This window comes from Mobula hypostoma, chromosome 10 (genome assembly GCF_963921235.1).
Source record: "Mobula hypostoma chromosome 10, sMobHyp1.1, whole genome shotgun sequence".
NCBI classification, from domain to species: Eukaryota; Metazoa; Chordata; class Chondrichthyes; order Myliobatiformes; family Myliobatidae; genus Mobula; species Mobula hypostoma.
In genome coordinates, this window is record NC_086106.1 from 10,679,393 (window position 1) to 10,705,154 (window position 25,762).

General features: G+C 48.0%; 1 protein-coding gene across 2 annotated transcripts in view; it reads right to left on the minus strand.

Annotated features, from left to right (window-relative positions):
• LOC134352649 (transforming growth factor beta-3 proprotein-like) overlaps nt 1-25,762 on the minus strand; it is a 90,629-nt gene that overhangs the window by 18,482 nt on the left and 46,385 nt on the right. For both annotated transcript variants that reach the window (XM_063059984.1, XM_063059983.1), the window contains 2 exons: nt 2,441-2,555; nt 1,119-1,208 (listed from right to left, as the gene is read on the minus strand). In XM_063059984.1, coding sequence (XP_062916054.1) covers nt 1,119-1,208; nt 2,441-2,555 — 205 coding nt within the window. The remainder of the gene's footprint in view (nt 1-1,118; nt 1,209-2,440; nt 2,556-25,762) is intronic.

Below are 25,762 nucleotides of genomic sequence, written 5' to 3' on the forward strand. Positions count from 1 at the left end.
GGGTTACAGGTTGGGAACTAATCCTGGGGTTTGGGGATTATATACACAATAATCCGGGGGTGGGTTACAGGTTGGGAACTAATCCTGGGATTTGGGGATTATATACACAATAATCTGGGGGTGGGTTACAAATTGGGAACTAATCCTGGGATTTGGGGGTTTATATAACAATAATCCAGGGGTGGGTTACAGGTTGGGAACTAATCCTGGGGTTTGGGGATTATATACACAATAATCCGGGGGTGGGTTACAAATTGGGAACTAATCCTGGGGTTTGGGGGTTTATATAACAAAAACCCAGGGGTGGGTTACAGGTTGGGAACTAATCCTGGGATTTGGAAGTTAATATAACAATAATCCGGGGGTGGGTTACAGGTTGGGATCTAGTCCTGGGATTTGGGGGTTTATATAACAATAATCTGGGGGTGGGTTACAGGTTGAGATCTAACCCTGGGGTTTGGGGGTTTATATACAGACCAACAATAATCCAGGGATATGTTATTGTCTGGGATCTAATTGAGCAGTAAGGCTCCGGAGGCCCCTGGGATGTGGGCCATTTGTAGATAGAATGATATCAACCTTTTCCAAGAAGACAAGCAAAAACAATCCAAATCCTGTGATATTGGCCGTGTTTTTCTTTCCACAGTTTGAGTTACTGGACAAGCCCCATGTCACAGCATCTTTTGCTTCCTAATTTGCATTATCTACTGACATAACCCACCTTTACCCATTTGACTGGGTGACTTATCCACACTACAACCCTGCTCTTGCTCCCCCTCTCACAGACATTCCCCTTTCCCTGTAGAGCCCTCCACCCCCTCACTCCACAGCTTAAATTGCCTTCTGATGAAAGGATTTTAACCAGAAACATTAACACTATGTCTCTCTCCACAGATGCTGCCTGATCAGCTGAGTGCACCCAGCAGTTCCTGATTTTATCTCAGGTCTCCAGCAGCTGCAGCGTTTTATTTCCCCGTTTTAATATTTTCCTCATCCCTTATTCAGTGGATGGCGGGTATTTTCCAGACACCCACTGTTGGAGGAGGAGGTGATGAGGAAGATAAAACAGTAATTTAATTCTGGAGGCATTGAAATGAGGACAGGGTGGTTAACGTTACCGTAAAACCTTAGCTGAAGCTTTTGGTTTTCTCTTGAAGGGCTGTCTTCACATGGGCAGTGGACACTGATTTTCAACTCCTGGTTGGTCGCTGCAAGGAAACAAATTGTGAGCTGGAGCACTGAGAAAGATTCAGCCTGACTGAGACCATAAGGCATAGGAGCAGAATTAGGCCATCCGGCCCATCAAGTCTTTTCCTCCATTCCATCACGGCTGATTTATTTTCCCTCTCACCCCATTCTCCTGCCTTCTCCCCAAAACCTTTGATACCCTGATTCATCAGGAACCTATCAGCCTTCGCCTTAAATATACCCAAATGAATTGGCCGCCACAGCTGTCTGTGGCAATGAATTCCACAGATTCATCACCCTCTGGTAAAGAAATTCCTCCTCATTTCTGTTCTAAATCAAAGACCCTCAACTCTGAGGCTGTGCCCCCTGGTCGTGGACTCATTCACCGTCGGAAACATCCTCTCCGCATCCGCTCTATCTAGGCCTTTCAATAGGTTTCAATGAGACTCCCCGCTCCAGTCTTCTAAGCTCCAACCAGCACAGGCCCAGAGTTATCAAATGCTTCTTATGCATTATCTTGGATGCACACTGCTTTTAATTAAAAAACAGGGGGCTCCAGACGAGATCATTCAAGGAATCAGAGAGCCATATATCACAGGCTCAGGGCCTGTACTCACTGGAGTTTAGGAGAATGAAGGGGGATCTTATTGAAACCTATTGAATATTGAAGGCCTCGACAGAGTGGAGAGGGTGTTTCCTATGGTGGGGGAGCCTAAGACCAGATGGCACAGCCTCAGAATAGAGGGGTGTCCATTTAGGCCGGAGGTTGGGGGGAGTTTCTTCGCACGCGGGAGGAGACCGGCGCGAACCCGTGCGGAACATTAAAAAAAAAAGCTCCTCACAAGCAGCGGCGGGAATTGAACCCCGGTTCCATCTTACCGCCGGTGTCGTAAGTTGCTGCGCCGTTAAGAGCTGCGGGCGTTGCCCCTGCGCGTCTACCGTGGCTGGCGAACCTACCGACCCGCCCCAACGTATACTGCGCCGCGGCTTCTGTTGCCCGTGTTCTTTAACGACTGCTAACTCCGCCGCGGAGGGGAGGAGGGTTCGGAGCGAGGCCAGGATCGTAGGGGGCCTGGAACATGCTACTCGGAGTGGTGGAGGTTTACCTGCCACACTCTTCCGCTGTGGCTGGCAACCATCGTTTTATTCCAGCGTCTACCTGCGTCACTATTAACTCGGAGTCCTGTGCGCAGGAACGAAACGGTAGAGACGTAAGTCGTAAAGCGGTGGGGTTGCCCGGTGGCCATCTTACCTTTCGACGACACCCAGCCCTTCACTGTCTTTGTCACGTCGAACGAGATCCACTCATTGTTGCCCTCGATCTGCAGGAGACGGTTGTCCAGGTATATGTTGCCTTTCGGAGATACCTGCGGCAAAAAGGAAATGCGAGCGTTTTAAATGGTTTGTCACCTAAAACGCTCGAAATCTTCTACAGACGTACTATGGAGAGCGTTCTAACTGGCTGCACCAGCATCTGGTTTGGGAGGGGGCGGGGGGCTACTGCACAGGATCGAAGCAAGCTGCAGAGAGTCGTAAGATTAGGACTCATCACGGGTACTTGCCTCTGTAGAGATCAGGACATCTTCAACGAGAGATGCCTCAAAAAGGCGGCGTCCATCACTAAGGACCCCCATCACCCAGAACATGCCCTCTTCTCACTGCTTCCATCAGGGAGGAGGTACAGAAGCCTGAAGGCACACACTCAGCGATTCAGGAACAGCTTCTTCCCCTCTGCCATCCGATTTCTGAATGGACATTGAACCCGTGAACATTACCTCACTGTTTACTTTATTTCTATATTTTTGCACTACTTACTTAATTTAACTATTTAACAGATGTGTAATTCAGGTTTTTTTCTCTAAATTTATTTTTCATGCACTGCATTGTACTGCTGCCGTCAAATGAACGAATTTCACGAGATACGTCGGGGACGTTAAATCTGATTCTGATTCGCGGGCTCAAGGGTCCCAGTCGGTCAGTGCCAGGTTAGTCAGTGACTCTACTGGATGGGCACAATGGGGATGCTATCTCACAACTCCACAGACCCGGTTCAATCACTTTGAACAGAAGATCCTAGTGGATTCAGCCCAGGCCAACAGGAGTAAAGCCCTCCCAACCATTGAGCGCATCTACACGGAACGCTGTTGTAGGAAAGCAGCATCCATCGTCAGAGACCCCCACCACGCGGGCCGTGCTCTTTTCTCGTTGCTGCCATCGGGTAAAAAAAAGTGCAAGAGCCTCAGGACTCACACCACCAGGTTCAAGAACAGTTATTGCCCCTCAACCATCAGGCTCTTGGAACAAAAAAAAACTATGCTCACTTGCCCATCATTGAAATATTCTCACAATCACTTATCCCACTTTAAGGACTATATATCTTGTTATTTCATGCTCTCATTATTTATTGCAATTTATTTATATTTGCATTTGCACAGTGGGGCGCGTGGCCAAGTGGTTAAGGCGTTCGTCTAGTGATCTGAAGGTCGTAGTTCGAGCCTCAGCTGTGGCAGCGTGTTTGTGTCCTTGAGCAAGGCACTTAATCACACATTGCCCTAGTGTCTGTGTGAGGAGTGGCGCCCCACACAGACTTCCAATCTGCACCTTGTAAAGCGTGAAAACGCCCGATGCAGTGTCTGAATCGATGTTTCCTCCCTTGCACAGTTTGTTGTCTTCTGCACTCTGGTTGATCTTTCATTGATCCTGTTTACAGTTACTATTCTATAGATTTTCTGAGTATGCCCACAGGAAAATAAATCTCAGGGTTGTATATGGTGACATGTATAGACTCTGATAATAAAAGATACTTCGAACTTCAACATACTGGATGACAGGACAGGATGGCCTACTCCTGTTCCTATTTTCTCCATGTTTCATGGCATCTCAGGATGTTTTTGTAATCATCGTTCCTTGGGATAGCTGTGGGAAGAACTTACTCTGCCCGTGACTGAGCCCTGACTTGGATGTCAGAAGCACAGTGGGTCATTATGGGGAACTCCAGACTCACCTGTTCACTCCTGTGTCCATATGTTAGGACATTAGCGAAACGGTTAGCTTGACAGCGCCAGCCATTGGCGATCGGGGGGGGGGGGGTTCGAATCCTGTCACTGTCTGTGAGAAGTTTGTACGTTCTCCCCACGATCGCATGCTCCGGTTTCCTCCCACGCGGGTTAGGGTTACAGCGTTGTAGACACGCCATGCTGGCGTCAGAAATGTGGCGATGTCGGCGGGCTCCCCAACACCCCACCCCCCCCAGCGCAATCCACACTGGTTTGATTTAACGCCAACGATGCCTTTCTCTGTACGTTTTGATGTACATGTGACAAAGATTCGAAGTACTTTAAAGGTAAATAATCATCATCACCATCAGGAGCCGTGCCCAGTTTGAGCTTTGACTGCCACGGCCCACACACTCCTGTTTCGGGTCAAGTGAATCAATTCACTGGTATTCATTTCCAGTTCTCTGGCTGCTGTCTCCATCATCATTTGTCTTTGTCTTCCTCTTGCTTTCTTCCCGTCAATCTTTCCCATAATTACTGTACGTTCTAACTCTTCTTTCCTAATCACACGTTGCCTTTTCATGATCTCATACATTATTTCTCTTTTTGTGCTTTCTCTGTTCATAATAATAATAATAATAATAATAAAAAATAACTAATAAAGCCCTTCAGCCCACTAAGTCCGTACTAGCTCATTCCCGATTAACTTTTTGATCTCACATTCCGATCAATCATCCCCGGACTGCACCAAGCCGCCGAGCCTAGGCCAACTTACCTAACAACGGGCACATCTTTGGGACGTCAGGGAGGACATCCCTTGACACAGGAAGTGACATCAGCAGGGCAGAAGATTTGGATAGGCTCACTCGAGGGAAGCTGCTTGATTAAGGACTGGGAGCAGGGGTTTACGTTTTAAACCTGAAAGGGGATCGGGTCCTTTCCCGGCGTATACAACGAATAAACGCTTCTCGGGCCTCCAGCCGGGTACAGGTATCGTTTGTAACTGACGTTTCGATGACAAACTCCGCCATCTTCGTCAGGGATAATGCCTGATGAATCTTTGAAAGGTCAGTTAAAATCGACATCTAACCTGGCTGGAAGCCCAAGAAGAGTTTACTTGTCAAATTAAATTTAATATTAAAGTGCATTGAATTGACTTTATTTCTTACATCCTTCATATACATGAGTCAAAAAATCTTTCCTCATCTCCGTCTAAATCTGCAATGTGCAATTTTTAATAATTTATAATAACTAGTATGTACACCAGGACAGTCGATATAACATAGAAATACAGTTGTATTAGAGAGAACTAATCAGTCTGATGGCCTGGTGGAAGAAGCTGTCCCGGAGCCTGTTAATCTTGGCTTTATGCTGCGATACCGTTTCCTGGACTGTAGCAGCTGGATCAGTTTGTGGTTGGGCTGACTCAGGTCTCCAGCGATATATGTCACCGTATACTACCCTGAGATTTATTTTCTTGCGGGGATTTGAAGGTTCGACAGAAATTTACCTGTACTTTATTCATTGCCTTCTACGCCATGGTGTGGACGTGGGGAAAAGGTCAGAGGTCAGCGATGGGGCTGATCCCTGGCGGATCTGCGGGCAGAGTATGCGGAAAGGGTCAGAGGTCGGCATTGGGGCTGATCCCTGGCGGATCTGCGGGCAGGGTATGCGGAAAGGGTCAGAGGTCGGCGTTGGGGCTGATCCCTGGCGGATCTGCCGGCAGGGTATGCGGAAAGGGTCAGAGGTCAGCGGTTGGGGCTGATCCCTGGCGGATCTGCTGGCAGGGTATGCGGAAAGGGTCAGAGGTCGGCGTTGGGGCTGATCCCTGGCGATCTGTGGGCAGGGTATGCGGAAAGGGTCAGAGGTCGGCGTTGGGGCTGATCCCTGGCAGATCTGCCGGCAGGGTATGCAGAAAAGGTCAGAGGTCGGCGATGGGGCTGATCCCTGGCGGATCTGCGGGCAGGGTATGGGAAAAGAAACATAGAAAGCTTGCAGCACAATACAGGCCCTTTGGCCCACAAAGCTCCTACTATAGAAACTTACCCATAGTCCTCTATTTTTCTGAGCTCCATATAACCTGTCCAGGAGTTTCTTAAAAGACCCTATCGTATCCGCCTCCACCACCGTTGCCGGCAGCCCATTCCATGCACTCACCACTCTCTGCGTAAAAAACTTACCCCTGACCTCTCCTCTGTACCTACTTCCAAGCACCTTAAAACTGCCCTCTCGTGTTAGCCATACAAGGGATAGGGAGAGGAGTCAACGTTGGGGCTGATGGTTTCGGAGGGAACTCCAGATCTTTTTGGAGGTAAGCACAACTATCAGTAAATAAAACTTTCTGCTCAATTAATCAGCCTCTGGCGTCCCGTTAACGGGGGACATGAACTGCTTACTGCGCGGACCACTCTGGTCACACACCATCACAAAGACTCTCTATCTCTCCTGCTCGCATTCTTAGCAACTTGCTGTCCTCCCTTTCCCAACCCAAGGCGTTAGCTCTGCTTCTCCCTCCACAGGTGCTGCCCGACCTGACGAGTTTTCCCAGTGGGAGTTAATTTGGCAAAAAAAGGTGTCATTTTGGCCCATGACCAACACAGTCCGAGGATTGTGCTGGGGGCAGCCACAAGTCTTGTCGTGCTTCCGACGCCTAGCATATATTTTTCGAATGTGGGAGGAAACCCACACGGACACAGAGAGAACATACAAACTCATTATACCTGGGGATACGAATTGACAATAAACTGGACTGGTCAAAGAACACTGAGGCTGTCTACAAGAAGGGTCAGAGCCGCCTCTATTTCCTGAGGAGACTGAGGTCCTTTAACATCTGCCGGATGATGCTGAGGATGATCTACGAGTCTGTGGTGGCCAGTGCGATCATGTTTGCTGTTGTGTGCTGGGGCAGCAGGCTGAGGGTAGCAGACACCAACAGAATCAACAAACTCATTCGTAAGGCCAGTGATGTTGTGGGGATGGAACTGGACTCTCTGACGGTGGTGTCTGAAAAGAGGATGCTGTCTAAGTTGCATGCCATCTTGGACAATGTCTCCCATCCACTACATAATGTACTGGTTGGGCACAGGAGTACATTCAGCCAGAGACTCATTCCACCGAGATGCAGCACAGAGCGTCATAGGAAGTCATTCCTGCCTGTGGCCATCAAACCTTACAACTCCTCCCTTGGAGGGTCAGACACCCTGAGCCAATAGGCTGGTCCTGGACTCATTTCCTGGCATAATTTACATATTACTATTTATTTATTTATGGTTTTATATTGCTGTATTTATACTCTGTTCTTAGTTGGTGCAACTGTAACGAAACCTGATTTCCCTCAGGATCAATAAAGTATGTCTGTCTATCTATCTACCTGTCTACCTAGACAGTGGCGGGAATTGAATCCCGATCAGTGATCGCTGGAAATGCAAAGTGGTGGCACTAACCTCTAGGCAACCTATATTTAATTAATCTGTTTAATTAAAATAAAAACTTAATTAAACCTTGGAGTGAATGACAGGATAAAATTGGAGGAGGACAGAGATTTCAGTGGGAGGTAGAAAGGATACAGAGAGGTGAGACAGGACTCTGAACAGAAAGATGAAGGCTTGAAAAAAAATAGACAATTAACCACAAACACAAGAGATTCTGCAGATGCTGGAAATCCAGAGCAACACACACACACACACACACACACACACAATACTGGAGGAACTCAGCAGGTTAGGCAGCATCTGTGGAAATAAATAAATACTCAACGTTTCAGGCCGAGACCCTTCATCGGGTCTGAGAAGGAAGGGAGGAGATGCCAGGATGAATAAAACAAGTGGGGGGGAGGGGAAAGAGGCTGGCTGGAAGGTGATAGGTGAAACCAGGTGAGTGGGAAAGGTCAAGGGCTGGAGAAGCAGGAATCTGATAGGAGAGGGGGTGGGTGGGAAAGGTCAAGGGCTGGAGAAGAAGGAATCTGATAGGAGAGGGAGTTGATGGGAAAGGTCAAGGGCTGGAGAAGAAGGAATCTGATAGGAGAGGGGGTTGATGGGCAAGGTCAAGGGCTGGAGAAGAAGGAATCTGATAGGAGAGGAGGTGGATGGGAGAGGTCAAGGGCTGGAGAAGAAGGAACCTGATAGGAGAGGAGGTGGGTGGGAAAGGTCAAGGGCTGGAGAAGAAGGAATCTGATTGGAGAGGAGGTGGGTGGGAAAGGTCAAGGGCTGGAGAAGAAGGAATCTGATTGGAGAGGAAAGTGGACCACAGGAGAAAGGGAAGGAGGAGGGGACCCAGGGGGAAGTAATAGACAGATGAGAATAAGTGGAAGGTCAGAGTGGGGAATAGAGGAAATGGGGGGGCGGGGCAGGATGTGCAAAATATGTTCACTGGAAGAAGAAATCAAAATTCATGCCATCAGGTTGGTGGGCACCCAGATGGAATATAAGGTGTTGCTCCTCCACCCTGATGGGGGCTTTATCGTGACACAAAAGGAGGCCTTGGATTGACGCGCCGGAACGCAAATGAGAATCCACTACGAGAAATGGGCAATGGATGAACAGAACCTGGTTTGAGTCTTGGGTGGAGAGTGGATTAAAGAATCAAACAGTGTTTGGGGGAGGCTGCCATGTATCTAAAAATGCGAAAATTCAGCCCAATTTTTCCACTTTGAAAAACGTACTGAACTTGGGGTTGTTGGGCAAATATTCCACCAACCTCCCCCTACAAAGCATTCACACCAGGACCCCAGACTCAAAAACAGTTACAGTACTTTCTCCAAGCAGTAAGGCTGATCAACACCTCCACCCACTAACTCCACCATAACTATTATCATTTCCTGTCAGTCACCTTTAGTACAGCCCAGTGTCACTTTATGGACAGACAATCAATCTATGTATAGAAGCTATCTTATGTATTTATATTTATTGTGTTTTATTATTATTATTACTGTGTTCTTTATTGTTTTTTGTGCTGCATCGGATCCACAGTAACAATTATTTCATTCTCCTTTACATTTATGTACAAGAAATGACATTAAGCAATCTTGAATGTTGAATCTGTAGTCTCTTGTGTCTCCATTTGGCATCTCAACCCATTTATTTACCTCAGTTATTTAGAAAGGCACCTTCTCCCAAGTCTTGAAAATGCGCCAGTCTTATTAACTACTGCAGCCTGTAGATCCAGCTGCAAACCCAGCAACCCCTGGGTAAATAAACAAAAGAATAAGTGACCCCCCCCCCAGGAAAATTAACTTCAAAGAGGACCACAACCTTGTCGTGGGGTTTGGAGGTTTGCGTACCTCAATGACCCGGAGAGCGATGCTGGCTGGAGTCAGGGCTTTGTGCTTTGGCTCTTGGTGGGGTCACCCATGCCAAACAGGTCAAAGGGCAGAGGCCAGACTAAGAGTGGTCCACCGGTCCTCTAGATTTGGGGGTTCAGCTCAGGACTAACAACCCTGACTGGTCAAACAAAACTGTTGCGAAACCAGCAATGAAGAATCCTTCTACACCTGAGTGTGACAATATTCCTGTTCTAAACACCAGCGGTGTAACAGGCAGTAGGTAAGTAAGCACAACTGAATGCTCTCCAACCAAGTAAGTGCATGTGGATGCTACAGGAATTCAGGAAACCAGCTGGGGAAACGTGAACTGCAAGGTCCCATAATGTGTGATCATTATGATATCAGTTGATGGTGTTTGCTGATTGATTGGGGAACACAGGCCAGACTAGCTCTTAGCAGAAGGAAGAGGAAACTACAAGATGGTTCCTCTGACGGTATAACTCTTTCTCGGCACTGCACAAGGGCCAGCTTGGGTACCTTGGAGCTCACAACCGCCCTGGAGTCAAGTCGAGATCTGTGTCGACCCATAGAATGCACACCAACCCCTCTTCCCACACTCGTTTCCAGCTCTCTTCTGCCGACTTATTCCACAACCCCGGCCACAAAGACTTCAGAAAACAACACTCGGGCAATACGGTTTCTGAAGGGTTTGAAATTCCCTTGTTTGCATGAGGAGTTACAGTGAAAACCTATGGGTCCCTCGTGAGGTCCCAGGGGCCACTTTTGAAAGAAGTGATTCTCTAGTGTCTGACGTACCATTCTCCTGGATGGCAAACCTTTTTGAGAGCGCACCCAAATTGAAGATAATCCTCCAAAACAATTCTCTTGCAGGCCGTGGTAATTTTGAGCAGAGGCAGTTGTGCTCGATATTGAGGGAGAGTGCAGGGCACACCAACACGCCAGCATGCAGGCTACCCGACTAAACTTTATTGATAACCCTGCTTGTAGACTATGTGAACTCCTCCCATGTGCGAGTGGCTAACTGAGTGACATAGGATTAATCCATTAACTACCACAACAGAGACTAACATTGATTAATTAATCAGTAGCAATAATTAAGGAGTTTGAGGAGAAAGGATGAGTCTTGTTACTTATTTACATAGATTGATGGTTTTATTTATTTAGTTTGCACATTGCAGAATGGGTCCTTCAAGCCACGTCGCCTTAGCAACCACTAACAAACCTGATTAACCAAAAGCTCACCACAGGGTAATTTACAACGACCAATTAACCTACCCAGTATGTCTTTGGACTGAGGGAGGAATTAAGTATTGCAAAAAGAAATTAATTAGTACAAAAAAAAGGGCAAAAAAATAATCATTTATTTAGAGATGCACTATGGGATAGGCCCTTCTGCGCCATTCAGAAATCCCCCGATTTAACCCTAGTCCAATCACAGGACAATTTGCCATGACCAATGAATCTACTAACCGGTACGTCTTTGGACTGTGGGAGGAAACCTGAGCACCCGGAGGAAACCACACATTCCACGGGGAGAACGTACAGAGACCCCTTACGGAGTAGCACCGAAATTGAGCTCTGATCTCCAGAACACCCTCACGGTATTATCGTCACGGTAACCGCTACACTACCGTGGCCCCCACTATCTTACTATTAATAAACGTATAACAGACAGATAGTAATAAATGAAGCATTTTAAAAGCTTGTTCAAAATTTGTTAATATTAATCTTTTAAAAAGAAAGGTACATTGAAAAATAAAGCAATTTCTAAATAGTATTGTTATTGTAACTGTTTACTATCCAGTCTTTGTTACTTAGAGATTGTTATATATTCTGCCGTATTTCTTTATTTTCCTGTCAATACCTGCAAGGAAACAAATCTCAGGGTTGTATATGGTGACATATACACACTTTGATTAGAAATTTACTTTGAACTTTGAAATGCTGATGTGGACTCCAGGTCTACAAGGATTTCAAAACACATCATCCAGCATCCTGTGTTAAAGAGTCATAGGGAAGTACAGCACAGAAACAGGCCCTTCAGCCCATCGATTCCCTGTCAAAACCATTTAAACTGCTTACTCCCATCGACCCGTACATGGACCATAGCCCTCCATCCTCCTACCATCCCTGTACCTACCCAAACTTCTCTTAAGCGAGCTGGCAGCTCATTCCACACTCTCATGACCCTCTGAGTGAAGAAGTTTCCCCTCACGTTCCCTTCAAATTCCTCACCTTTTATCCTTAGCCCATGACCTCTGGCTGTAGTCCCACCCAACCTCAGTGGCTTGCATTTATCCTATCTATGCCCCTCATAATTACCTTTATCAACCATCCACTCAATCTTCTACGTTCTAAGGAATACAATCCTAACCTATTCAATCTTTCCTTATAATTCATCTCCTCCAGACTCGGCAAGATCCCTGTAAATTTTCTCTACCCTCTCTCAACCTAATTTACATCTTTCCTGTAGGTAGGTGACCAAAACTGCACACAATACTCCAAATTAAACCTCACCGACGTCTTATACAACTTCAATAGTTAAACACTGCCATATAAACAACATAGCTACCAGAGCAGGCAAAGGTCATGTGACGTGTAACTCACATCCGACTCCCCAAAGCCTGTCCACCATCTATGAGGCTCAGGTCAGGAGTGTAATGGGATACTGGCCACTCGCCTGGATGAGTGCAGCCCCATCAACACTCAGGAAGCTCGACACCATCCAATACGAGGCAGCCCACTTGATTGGTTCCCCTTCCACAAGCATCCAATCCCTCCACCATCGACCAACAGTCGCAACAATGTGTACTATCTACAAGATGCACTGCAACAACACACCAAAGTTCCTAAGGCAGCACCTTCCAGACCCACGACCACTACCATCTAGAAGGCCAAGAACAGTAGATACCTGGGAACACCACCCTTTGGAAATCCCCCTCCAAGTCACTCACCATCCTGACTTGGAAACATATCACTGTTCCTTCACTGTTGCTGTGTCAGAATCATGGAATTCCCTCCCTAACAGGACTGTGGGAGTACCTACACCCTAGGGACTGCAGTGGTTCAAGAAGGCAGCTCATCACCAACTTCTCAAGGTCAACTAGGGATGGGCAATACATGCTGGCTTAGCTGCTGATGCCCACAACTCATAAATGATTTTTTAAAAAAACATCTCATCTCACAACCGTCCAGCTGGTGTGAGATGTTTCCTGTGAAAACGTCTCACTGTTCTCGAGTGAACAGTGAAAAAAATCATTTGCTAACAACCAATCAGCTGATGATCCTACTTCATTAGGAGTTTGAAGAGATTTGGTATGTCAAAAAAAAAACACTTAAAAATTTCTATAGATGTGTCGTGGAGAGCATTCTGACAGGCTGCATCACTGTCTGGTATGAAGGTGGGGTGGGGGGGGGCACTACTGCACAGAAAGAAGCTGCAGACGGTCATAAATTTAGTTGACTCCATCTTGAGTACTAGTCTACAAAGTACCCAGGACATCTTTAGGGAGCGGTGTCTCAGAAAGGCAGCATCCATTATTAAGGACCTCCAGCACCCAGGGCATGCCCTTTTCTCACTGTTACCATCAGGAAGGAGGTACAGAAGCCTGAAGGCACACACTCAGCGATTCAGGAACAGCTTCTTCCCCTCTGCCATCAGATTCCCAAATGGACTTTGAATCCTTGGACACTACCTCACTCTTTTTTAAATATACAGTATTACTGTTTTTTGCACTTTTTAAAAATCTATTCAATATAAGTACACTGTAATTGATTTACTGGTTTATTTATTATTACTATTTTTATTTTATTTTTTTTTCTTCTCTTCTAGATTATGTATTGCATTGAACTGCTGCTGCTAAGTTAACAAATTTCACGTCACATGCCGGTGATAATAAACCTGATTCTGATTGATAAGTATATAAAGGCCAAACGTTCGGAGGACACACCACAAATTAACAGCGCACTGACGAAGTCCCTTTGCATGGTGATGAAATGCTTTCGAGTGAAATTGCCAAGATTGCAGAACAACTCAACCCAACCATTACTAACTGCTTCACTCAGCTGTGAAGATAATCGTTATGTATCATCCCATTATAGGTGGTGTTTAAAGCAGCGGTCCCCAACCACCGGGCCGCAAAGCACGTGCTACCGGGCCGCGAGGAAACGACATGATTTGGGGATATGAAACGATACGAGTCAGCTGCACCTTTCCTCATTCCCTGTCATGCACTGTTAAACTTGAAATAACCTGCCAAGTCACACATAAAACCATAACACTGTCATACAGGAAAAGCGGGAACGATATGATAAGTACACAGCCTATATAAAGTAGAAATAATGTATGTACAGTGTAGTTTCACTGAACAGATCGCTAAAACCGATTTGTAGAAAAAAAAATCGGCACGTAAATGCACGCGCACACAGGTGCCCGCGCAAGGCTTCATGGTCATTGTAGTCTTTCCTGGGGTAAACACAAGTGTCCTGGGATTTGACTGCTACTTTTGACCCTTATTTGGGAGTGAGAAAGTTGGCAACCCTACTTGAACACCAATCCCCCCCCCCCGTCAGCCGGTCCTCAAGAATATCGTCAATATTAAACTGGTCCACGGTGCAAAGAAGGTTGGGGACCCCTGGGTTAAAGAACCCAGGCATTCCGCATGCCAACAAAATTTTTTGTGGGTGCAATATTGGGCCCACGTTCGTGACCTCTGACTGGGGAGGCGGCTGGGGACTCAGCAACAACAAAGATCCGTTTCCCCAGTCAGTAAAACCTGCTGAGTCAATATGGCATAAAGTCAGTGGAATCCATTTCACAAGTCTTGATTAACTACACCTACAGTATGGTGCAGAAGCCTGAGGCACCTATATATAGCTAGGGTGACTGAGACTTGGAGTAGAGAGCGAGTTTTAAAATCTGGCGGGAGCAAAGGATATTGGGAATGGCGAGGGCGGAGCACCGCGGGAGGGGTGAGGGACGGGTGGTGGAGAAGGAGTGTCGGGGGGTGGGGGGAGGGTTTGTGGCACAGGTGGAGGCGCACCCAGCCCCGAGCCACCAAGCAAGGTCACTTGATCCCGAACAATTGGCTCATCGACCAGTGCAGAACGTCTCTCTGGTGCTTCCCGCTCCCTCCCCCTTTTCCCCAACCATGATTTCCCTCTCCCTGCACCCCCCTTCCCACTCTCAGTCCACAATAGAATCAGGTTCATCATCACTCACGTACGTCATGAAACTTCTATATTTTTTGTAACAGCAGTACAGTGCAATACATAAAATTACTACAGAACTGTGCAAAAGTCTTAGGCACCCTGGCTATATATATATACCCAAGACCTTTTCCCAGTCCTGCAGTGTGTAATTTATTCCAGCTTCTCCTGCGGTTACTACAGAAATACGAAACACATTCCGGTCGCATTATACTCCAACATTTGGAGCTGGTTAGGGAGCATTAGTTATCCACAATTATGGCAATTGGAACAAGCTGTCTTGCCACTGTCCATATTCTTGCAGTGGTTTTGCTGGCTCATACTTCCAATAAGTTTGCTGTCAGCAGCTTCAGATAAACTTGCAATGCAACACGTTTTGCTGATTGTATTCCTGGATTTTATGTGGACTAGCAGAAATCTTTGCTTTCTCTCCGTGTTGTAACTGTGATCAGAATCTCTGAAGTGACTGGATCTAGAAGTGTTTGGCAAAAAAAAAACGGGCGGCAGGCATCGTAATTGGAGACACTCTTGGAAGACGAGGCCTGCCCAATATTACACGGTTCTGTAGTGTAGTGGCTGGCACAGCGCTTGACGGTACAGGCAACCCAGGTACAGTTCCTGCCGCTGCTTGTAAGGAGTCTGTACGTTCTCCCCGTGACCGCGTGGGTTTCCTCTGGGTGCTCCGGTTTCCTCCCACGGTCCAAAGACCTACCAGTTGGTAGGTTAATTAGTCATTGTAAATTGTCCCATGATTGGGCTAGGATTGAACCAGGGGAGTGCTGGAGTGTGCGACTCGAAGGCCAGGAGTGCCTGTTCAACGCTGTATCTCAGTAAGTAAATAAATGACATTTTTATATCCTAAAGCTCAAAGGTAACAGTAGGACAACTCTATAGTTACAATATATCTACAAAGCTTGCTTTAAATTACCTGCTATAGTTGCAATGTACAGTATATACAATGCTTCCTTGGAATTACATATAGTTTTCAAACACCTGCAGTAGTTGCAATGCTTCCTTTAAATTACATACAATTTTCACACTCCAAAGTGAATGTTAGTCCCTCGGTTGCATTCATGCACACACAGACATCTGAGGTCGAGGTGGAGGGTTTCTTTGTTTGTGATTGAGCCCAATCTGCAGCTCCAGGAAACCCACTGGTCTGCGCTGCAGTTTTTAAATTCCATCTGCAATCCGCATTCAAATCTGGAGAACGGCTGCTGTTGACATTAATATTTCCTGTATTCCATCCCCCCAGAATATGACCCTAACACTCTACTCTTGGCAAAGGTACTCAGGGTTACAGAAACGAGGCTGTTAGACTGAGTCAAGAGGCAGGGCAGATGTGATCCAACAGAACAGATTCAAAGGGCTGAATGGTCTCCTATTTGTGTTTTGGCTGCTGGAAACCAGGCAGGTTCACCTTCATTCTGGAGGTTACTGGTTTCCAGAAGTGTTTTTTTTTCAAAATATAGTGTTGTAACACATCCTCCCATCCCAACTTTTCTTCTTTGGTTTATATGAAGTATATGATTTTCAATCTGACTACCCTCACTGGTGGCGGGGTGGAGATGCGACTCTGCCAAAGGAGGTGTAAGGCGCTCCTTTCTACCGCTAGCCTACAGGTCACCCTCGGGCAAGGTGTAGCACTTGCTTAGCCCCCGATCAGGGTCATGTGAAGCCATGGGGGCAGGTGGTGGATGGTCGTACGAGCAGCCGGTGCAGATCACAAGTCCTGGTGATGTGACCACTGACACCAGGCAGACAATCTCTGAAGAGTACTGATGACGGCTGGAGTCGCCTCTCTCGTAAAGACACTGCCCAGAAGGAGGCAATGGTGAACCACTTTCTGTAGAAAAGTTTGCCATGAACAATCATGGTCATGGAAAGACCATAGTTGTCTATGACATATGAGACAGCACATAATGATGATGTCATACCACACGGCACATAATGATGATGTCATACAACATGGCACATAATGATGATGTCATACAACATGGCAACAAACAAACAAACCCTCAATCCCATGTCACAATTGCTCCAAAGTCAAACACCAGTGTTGATGCCAGGATCAATTTACTGAATCAAAGACCTGCACAGCAGAAAACTTAGCCCTTTTTATCTCGTCTCATTCTCACCAAACGTGATACCTATCGAAGAGTCATTTGCACACATTAGGCTCGCCCCCGTCTATGCCATTCCCATCTCAGCAGTTGGCGAAACACCTTTTTGTGAGTGTATCTGCCTCCACCACCTCCTGTCACAGCGCGTTGCAGATATTCACCACACTGTGTCACAAACTTACCTCTCAGATCTTCGTTACACTTCATTCCTCTCGCCTTAAGCCTTTGCCCTCTGCCTTGGGAAAGAAGATTATGGCTATCCATCTTACCCTCGCCATTCAAAATTCGGCCTCCGATGTTGTATTCATAGTAATCTGGCCTACCCAGTCTCTCCCTATAACCACACCCTTCCCCCTCTCCAACCCTGCTCCAGGCACCACAGTTAGCGCGATCCTATTACGGCTCGAGAGGGCAGAGGTCGGAGTCCAATTCATCTGTGAGGAGTTCGCACGTTCGCCCCATGGCCACGTGGCCTTCCTCCAGGCATTCCTGTTCCCTCTCACGGTCCAAAGACGTACCGGTTGGTTAAATGGTCATTGTAAATTGTCCCGTGATTGGGCTAGGGTTAATCGAGGGTTGCCGTGCGGTGCGGCTCGAGGGGCTGGAAGGGCCTGTCTAAGTAAATAAATAAACAAACAAACAAGCATCCTTGCAAGTCCCTTCTCTGCTCTCACCACATCCTTCCTCTTGTGTGGTGACCAGAAGCATATGCAATACTCAAGGTGCGGTCTAACCATTGTTTTGGACAACTGCACTGTGTCATCACTAAAAATAGCCACAAGGATTCAAGTTGGGCGAATGGATTCTGGATCTGGCGGCTGGACACTCGGGTGCACTGAGTAACTAGACTCTGTTTGCTGAAAGATAGACTACTTGTGCCACACACACACACACACAATCTCAGCAGGTCAGGCAGCATCACTGGAGAGGAATGCATCAGCAAGGGAGATGAGGCTGAGTACAGGGCTACTGTAGGAAACTTTGTCTCATGGTGTGAGCAGAATTATCTGCAGCTTAATGTGAAAAAGACTAAGGAGCTGGTGGTAGACCTGAGGAGAGCTAAGGTACCGGTGACCCCTGTTTCCATCCAGGGGGTCAGTGTGGACATGGTGGAGGATTACAAATACCTGGGGATACGAATTGACAATAAACTGGACTAGTCTAAGAACACTGAGGCTGTCTACAAGAAAGGTCAGAGCCGTCTCTATTTCCTGAGGAGACTGAGGTCCTTTAACATCTGTCGGACGATGCTGAGGATGTTCTACGAGTCTGTGGTGGCCAGTGCGATCATGTTTGCTGTTGTATGCTGGGGCAGCAGGCTGAGGGTAGCAGACACCAACAGAATCAACAAACTCATTCGTAAGGCCAGTGATGTTGTGGGGATGGAACTGGACTCTCTGACGGTGGTGTCTGAAAAGAGGATGCTGTCCAAGTTGCATGCCATCTTGGACAATGTCTCCCATCCACTACATAATGTACTGGGTGGGCACAGGAGTACATTCAGCCAGAGACTCATTCCACCGAGATGCAACACAGAGCGTCATAGGAAGTCATTCCTGCCTGTGGCCATCAAACTTTACAACTCCTCCCTTGGAGGGTCAGACACCCTGAGCCAATAGGCTGGTCCTGGACATTTCATAATTAACTGGCATAATTTACATATTACTAATTAATATTTATGGTTCTATTACTATTTATTATTTATGGCGCAACTGTAATGAAAACCAATTTCCCCCGGGATCAATAAAGTATGACTATGACTATGAATGAAGAGCCAATGTTTCGGACCGAAACCCTTCTTCGGGACTGGTAAGGAAGGGCGAAGATGCCAGAATAAGAGGATGGGGCTTAGGGGGAGAGAGTCCAAGTTGGGAGGGGGATAGGTGAAGCCAGGTGAGGGGGAGGGTAGGTGGCTGGGTGAGGGAGGGACGAACTGAGAAGGTGAGAGGACGAAAAAGTTTTCAATAGGTATACTTAATGTCAGAGAAATGTATACAATATACATCCTGAAATTCTTCTTTGCAAAACATCCACAAAAACAGAGGAGTGCCCCAAAGAATGAATGACAGTTAAACGTTAGAACCCCAAAGCCCCCTCCCCATGCATAAACAGCAGCAAAGCGACGATCCCCCCCCCACCAGCGAAAAAAGCACCGGCACCCACCCCCACCTGAGGAAAAGGTTTGAAGAAGGAGGAATCTGATCAGAGAGGACAGAGGACCATGGGAGAAAGGGAAGGAGGAGGGACACCAGAGGGAGGTGATAGGCAGGCGAGGAGAAGAGAAAGGTAAGAGAGGAACCAAATGGGAAAAGGAAAAAAGAGAGGAGGGGGGAGGGGACGGAATCACCAGAAGTTCGAGAAATCGATGTTCATGCCGTCAGGTTGGAGGTGACCCAGATGGAATACAAGGTGTTGCTCCTCGAACCTGAGTGTGGAGTCATCGTGGCAGGAGAGGGGGCCATGGACCTGCTGTTTGAGTCCAATGTGATTTCATTTTTGCCCCATTCACTACCCGAGCTCGGTCACTGCGGGGAGTAATCGACATGCGGCCTATTTAACAGAGCTGGAAGTCAGGCTCTGATCGCTCTTCAGAAAGTTTGCGAAGGAATCACCGGCGGACGGCAGCCTCCATGTAACAAGTGAACAGGCTGCTTGTTGAAGCCTCCAAATTGGTGGTTGGATGCGGGGGGGGGTGGGGGGGTGAGGTGGTTTCACCCGGGCAGCAAGCTCCACATAATCAGAGAAGAGAATCTACTTCACACCCAGGTCCCCAGACAACGAACCTCTGAGCCGCTGAGGAACAAATGAAACTGCAGCAACGTCTCCCAATGATTGCCGTGCCATGGGCGGAATGCAGTTAGTGGAGGTTGACCATGTTGTGTGCGATTGGTGGCAAGTCTTACACGGTGAACGGCGTGGTAGAACAAAGGGATCTGGGGGTACAGGTCCATAATTCATTGCAATTCGTATTTCTTACATTTATTTCCACCAAGTCCTTGTGTCCATCCCCGTCAACGCCCTACGTACATCATCATCATGTGCTGTGTCATATGACATCATCATTATGTGCTGTGTCCTATGACATCATCATTATGTGCTGTGTCCTATGACGTCATCATTATGTGCTGTGTCCTATGACGTCATCATTATGTGCTGCGTCGTATGACGTGAGCAATCACAGTCTTTCCATGACCATGATTGTCCTTGGCAAATTTTTTCTACGGAAGTGGTTTGCCATTGCCTTTTTCTGGGCAGTGTCTTTACAAGACGGGTGACTCCAGCCATTATCGATACTCTTCAGAGATTGTCTGCCTGGTGTCAGTGGTCGCATAACCAGGACTTGTGATCTGCACCGGCTGCTCGTACGACCATCCACCACCTTCTCCCATGGCTTCACGTGACCCTGATCAGGGGGGCTAAGCAGGTGCTACACCTGCAGGCGAGCAGAGAGAAGGAGCACCTTACACCTCCTTTGGTAGACAAGTATCTCCACCCCACCACCCATACAAAGAGTACGGTGCAAAAGTCTTAGCCAGGGTGCTCACGACTTTTGCATAGGACTATTGTCCCACTTCACCCATTCTTGCTCATGTAAACATTAACTTCCCACCCCATCCGCGGATCTATTCACCACACTGAGTACACCGGCCTAGTTAACCCACCAGCCGGCCGGCGGTGTGGCGGCATCCGCACCGGTCTTCGAGGCGAGCAGTCCCGGGTTCGAACCCGGCCAGCTCCTCACACGCTTTCCATCCGCGCTGGGCAGAGCGAGAAAGGCCAGACGGAATGCTAAATTTACAGCAAGGTTGCAGCCCGAGGTGCGGAGAGGGAAAGCAACAATTAAACCACCAACCCATACATCTTTGGGGTGTGGCAGGAAACCAGGGAAATGGATCAGCCATGATGAAATGGCGGAGCGGACTCGATGGGCAGAATGGCCTAATTCTGCTGCTATGAGCTTACACGCAGGTTCATTGGTTAATTAGTTGTGTGTAGGGGAATGATTGGGGGGGTGCAGTTGATGGGATTCGATTTCTTTGGTGTTTGACAGTCAGCAATGATTCAGTAGGCCGTAGGCTCTGTACTCGTGCTGCACGAACTAGGCCGGCATACCTCCAATGGGCCAAACCTCCTCCTGCGGTGTATTGCTCCGAAGTGCAGCCACAGCTGGTTTCCAGATGCCGCCAGCCAGCTGCAGACTGAGCAATCCCTCCACCCTTGCACTGCGCATCTCAGCTCAATTTCTAATCCCAGCCTGCCCCAGCCCAGGATTGTTGCCAAGGGCTTCTGTACTGTCTCGCAGCCCCAGCAGATCCTCAGCCGAAGAAAGCAGCGACTGCATCTTACAGTCGTCATCAGCCAGGAATCGAAGAGAGCAGATTCTATACAAGGCTCCATGTGTGGGCTATATATAGAGCCTGGACTGGTGGGGTTCCTCCCTGTGACGGAAAACATTCAGACCAGCGGAGTTTGGCCTGTGCCAGTTGGACACAGCATGGCAGAATCCCAACCTGTGGTAAGGCCTGCCTGCTCAGCCAGGCCCAAAGGCTCCAAAGCAGATTGCAAAGGCTGCACTTACTGACAAACAGCGTCTCCCTACCGGGGCGCAGATGATTGGATCATTCCCCTGCCTGATGACCGCACCGAGGCAGATTTTTTTTTAACGCGCATCTTTTTCTTTTAAAAAAAGATCTCTCTATCCTCCCTTCCCGACAATTTTGAGCCTGTTCTCAAAAGGAGGCGAGTCTTCGAATAGAGCATCTCTGGGGAAAATTCGCTGATGTGCCACAACAAAAAAGACAGGGTCTCCCAGTGGCTGCACCTTTCAATATGACCCCCTCCACCCCTATACTGTTACGCCAGCCCACAGCCTTCTGTACCGGCTCGACCAGGCCAAGTTCAGGTTGCTGGATGTTTCGCCCAGGTAGCCCCCAACCTGGTGTCATGAGCATCGCTTCATCCAACTTCTGGTAATATATTTGCCTCCCCCTGGTTTCCCGTTAGTCCTGAAGAAGGGTGTCGGCCCGAAACGTTGACTGTCTATTAACTTCCATGGATGCTGCCCGGCCTGCTGATTTTCTCCAGCGTCTTGTGTGTGTTTCCATGGTTACCTGCTCGCCCCTCATCTTCTTCTCCCTTGCCTTCATGTCCTTCTCGTCACCTCCCTCTGGTTCCCCTCCTCCTTCCCTTTATTGCATGGTTTTCTGTCCTCTTCTATTAGATTAATTCTTATGGACCCATTTACCTCTTCCACCTATCACCTCCCACCTTCCTCACCCATCGCTCCACCCCCCCCTCACCTGGTCTCACCTGTCACCTGCTAGCTTGTGCTCCTTCCCCTCGTACACACCCCCACCATCTGGTTCTGGCTTCTGCCCCCTTCCTGCCCTGTCTTGACGAAGGTCTCGGCCCGATATGCCGACCATTCATTCCCCTCCATAGATGCTACCTGACCTGCTGAGCTCTGTGTGTGTCGCTCAAGGGAACCACAGCCCTGCCGTTGGGTTTCGAAGCTTGCGTGCCTCGTGGACCTGCAGAGCTATGTTGGCAGGAGTCAAGACTTCAAGCTTTGGCTCTTGGTGAATAGGTCAAAGGGTAGAGGCCAGACTAAGAGTGGTCCACCAGTCCTCTGGAGTCGGGGGTTCAACACAGGGCTAACAACCTCGACTGGTAAAACAAAGTCGTTATGGAAACAATGAAGAATCCTTCTACATCCGAGTGTGACGGTATTCCTGAGTCTCCACCCAGGACTTGCGTGACTGACGATAGTGAAAACCGAGAGGAAGCTCCTGGCATTGTGAAGGAAGCCCCGAACACTGCCAGAGATCATTGCTGCCCGAAACGCTCGCAGTGTAACAGGCAGTAGGCAGGTAGGTGTTCAAGATTTTCATCATCTGCAGAATTTTATGTCCTTTCTGTTCTTGCTCCCTGGCCACCTCAGATAATAAATACAACAGCGAATAACTTTGGAATGAGTACCAGGATCAAGGACGATGATCATGAGGCAACCAGCTTTCCATCAAAAAAAATCTTCTCGCACTGGTTCACTAATAAAGTTCAGAGAAGGATGTCATTTGACAAACCTTAGTTAGGCCGCACTTGGGGAATCGAGTCATAGAGAAGCACAGCACAGAAACAGGCCCTTCAGCCCATCTAGTCCATGCTACACCATTAAACTTCCTACTCCCATCGACCTTCAGTGGGTCCACAGCCCTCCATACCCCTACCATCCATGTATCTATCCAAACTTCTCTTACACATTTAAATTGAGCTGGCATGCACCACTTGTGCTGGCAGCTTGTTCCACACTCTCAAGACCCTCTGAGTGAAGATGTTTCCTCTCGTGTGCCCCTTGAACTTTTCTCCTTTCACCCTTAACCCATGACCTTTAACTGTAGTCTCACTCAACCTCAGTGGAAAAAGCCTGCTTGCATTTACCCTCATAATTTTGTACACCTCCATCAAATCTCCTCTCAATCTTCTATGTTCGAAGGGATAAAGTCCCAACCTGTTGGCTTCTTCCTTTAGTTCAGGTTCTCCAGGTCCGGCAACATAAGACCATAAGATACAGCAGCAGAATTAGGCCATTTGGCCCATCGGGCCTGCTCCACCATTTCATCATGGCTGATCCATTTTCCCTCTCAGCCCCAATCTTCTGCCTTCTCACAGTAGCCGTTCTCGACTTGACCAATCAGGAGTCTATCAACCCCAACCTTATACATTCATAAAAATATCTTGGTGACTCTTCTCTCATCTTTCTTGCATCTTTCCTGGAGGTGACCAAAACTGAACACAATACTCCAAATTAGGCCTCACCAAAGTCTTATACAACTTCAACATAAGCCTCAACAAAGTCTTACAACTTCCCGACTCCTGTACTCAGTACTTTGATTTATAAAGGCCTACGTGCCAAAAGCTTTCTTTATGACCCTATCTACCTGTGACGCCACTTTCAATGAATTATGGACCTGTATTCCCAGATCCCTTTGTTCTGCTTCACTGTGTGAAACTCTGCTTGCCCCATTACAGGAAGGACGTGGAGGCTTTGGAAAGATTGCTGAGGAAGCTTCCCAGGATTCTGCCTGGATTAGAGGGCAGGAGCTACCAGAAAATGTGGGATAAACGTGGAATTTTTTCTGCTGGAGCGTCAGAGGCTGAGGGGAGACCTGATTGAAGTTTCTGAGAGAGACTTAGATCAGTTACACAGTCAGAAACTTCTTCCCAGGGCTGGAAGTGCCAGGGAACAGGGCACACAAAATGTTGGAAGTTCCTCCAGTACTTTGTGCGTGTGTTGTGTTGGCTTTCTCAGATGCGGATCTTCTCGTGCTGGTCACTCCCTTTCACCTCCCGGTTCTTACGAACGTAACTCAGAGCACCAGAGTGAGTCATCCTCCCTTCTCCCCACAGCACACTGTACAGAGCGAGACAGACTACTGTGCTGTGGCAGACAAGAGTGAATTGTTCAGAACACAGCAGCGAACTCAAACATGCCCAGGGCTGTCAGCGAAGTTTCCACCGACTCCAGGTTACTCACAAAGTCAGCAACGCGGCACTGGGCAAACATCAGCTGAGTCACCCTTTACTTTGTTTATCTTTTCCACCCCCCCCCCCCCCCCCACCCTGGGGATAAAAACCCCGGCTGCTCTTTGCGTTGGAGCCTCACAGAAAGAATTCCTCAGGGGCAGGTTGAGTCCTGACTGTCAGCCGGTTGACGAGCACCTTCCCGTTTCCCCCACCCCCAGCGCCCACGTGCCACCCTCCTAACTGCTGCCAGGGTCTCCGAAAGCAGCCCCGCCTCCGGGCTTCTCCTGCCCTCGGTGCCAGCCTCGTCAACGCAGATAGCACCGAGGACAGTCTAGTACCCGCATAACCGACAGGGCTCGACACCTACTCCGATCTGACTAACGCAGGTTGCACTAATTCCAGCCCGGAGGCAATTTGACATACGTCAACACCCCTCTGTCAGGATCGCCCAGACGCTTGTGATTTTAACTCTTACAATGAGAGGCAAGTTCGGTCCCATTTTATGTTAGTTAATTGGTTTTTTATTGCCACAAGCACCGAGGTTCAGCGAGAAAGATTGTTTTGCATCGCTGCAGGTCATTTCAGCACATCATCAGAGTCATAGAGAAGCACAGTGCAGAAACATGCCCTTCTGCCCATCTAGTCCATGCTAAAACCATTTAAACCGCCTACTCCCACCGACCAGGAGCATACCCCCACTATCCACGTACTTATCCAAACTTTGCCTAAACATTGAATTTAGGCTCTCATGCACCACTTGTGCTGGCGGCTCGTTCCGCACTCTCGTGGCCCGCTGAGGGAAGAGGTTTCCCCTCGTGTCTCCCTTAAACTTCTCACCTTTCACCCTTAACCCATGACCTCTGGTTGTAGTCCCACCCAACCTCAGTGGAAAAAGCCTGCCTGCACTTAACCCTATCTATACCCCTCATAATTTTGCATGCCTCTCTCAAATCTCCCCTCAATCTTCTATGTACTAGAGAACACAGTCCTAACCCATCCAATCTCAGGACCTCCAGACTCTGCAACATCCTTGTAAGTTTTCTCCGTACTTATTTACATCTTTCGTGTATGTAGGTAAGCAAAACTGCATACAATACTCCAAATTAGGCTTCGCCACCATCTCATACAACTTCAACATCCCTTCTCCTGTACTCAGTACTACGATTTATGAAGGCCAATGGGCCAAGAGCTCTCTGCATTAAATTCCACCTGCCATTTTCCAGCTCATGTTCCCAGCTGACCCAGATCCCTCTGCAAGTCGCGGCAGTCTTCTTTGCCGTCCGCTACGTCCCCAATCTTGGTGTCGCCTGCAAATTTGGTGATCCAGTTGACCACGTTATAAACCAGATCGTTGATATAGGTGACAAACAACATGTACCCACACCGATCCCAGCGGCGCACTACTAGTCACAGGCCTCCAGTCAGAGAGGCAACCATCAACT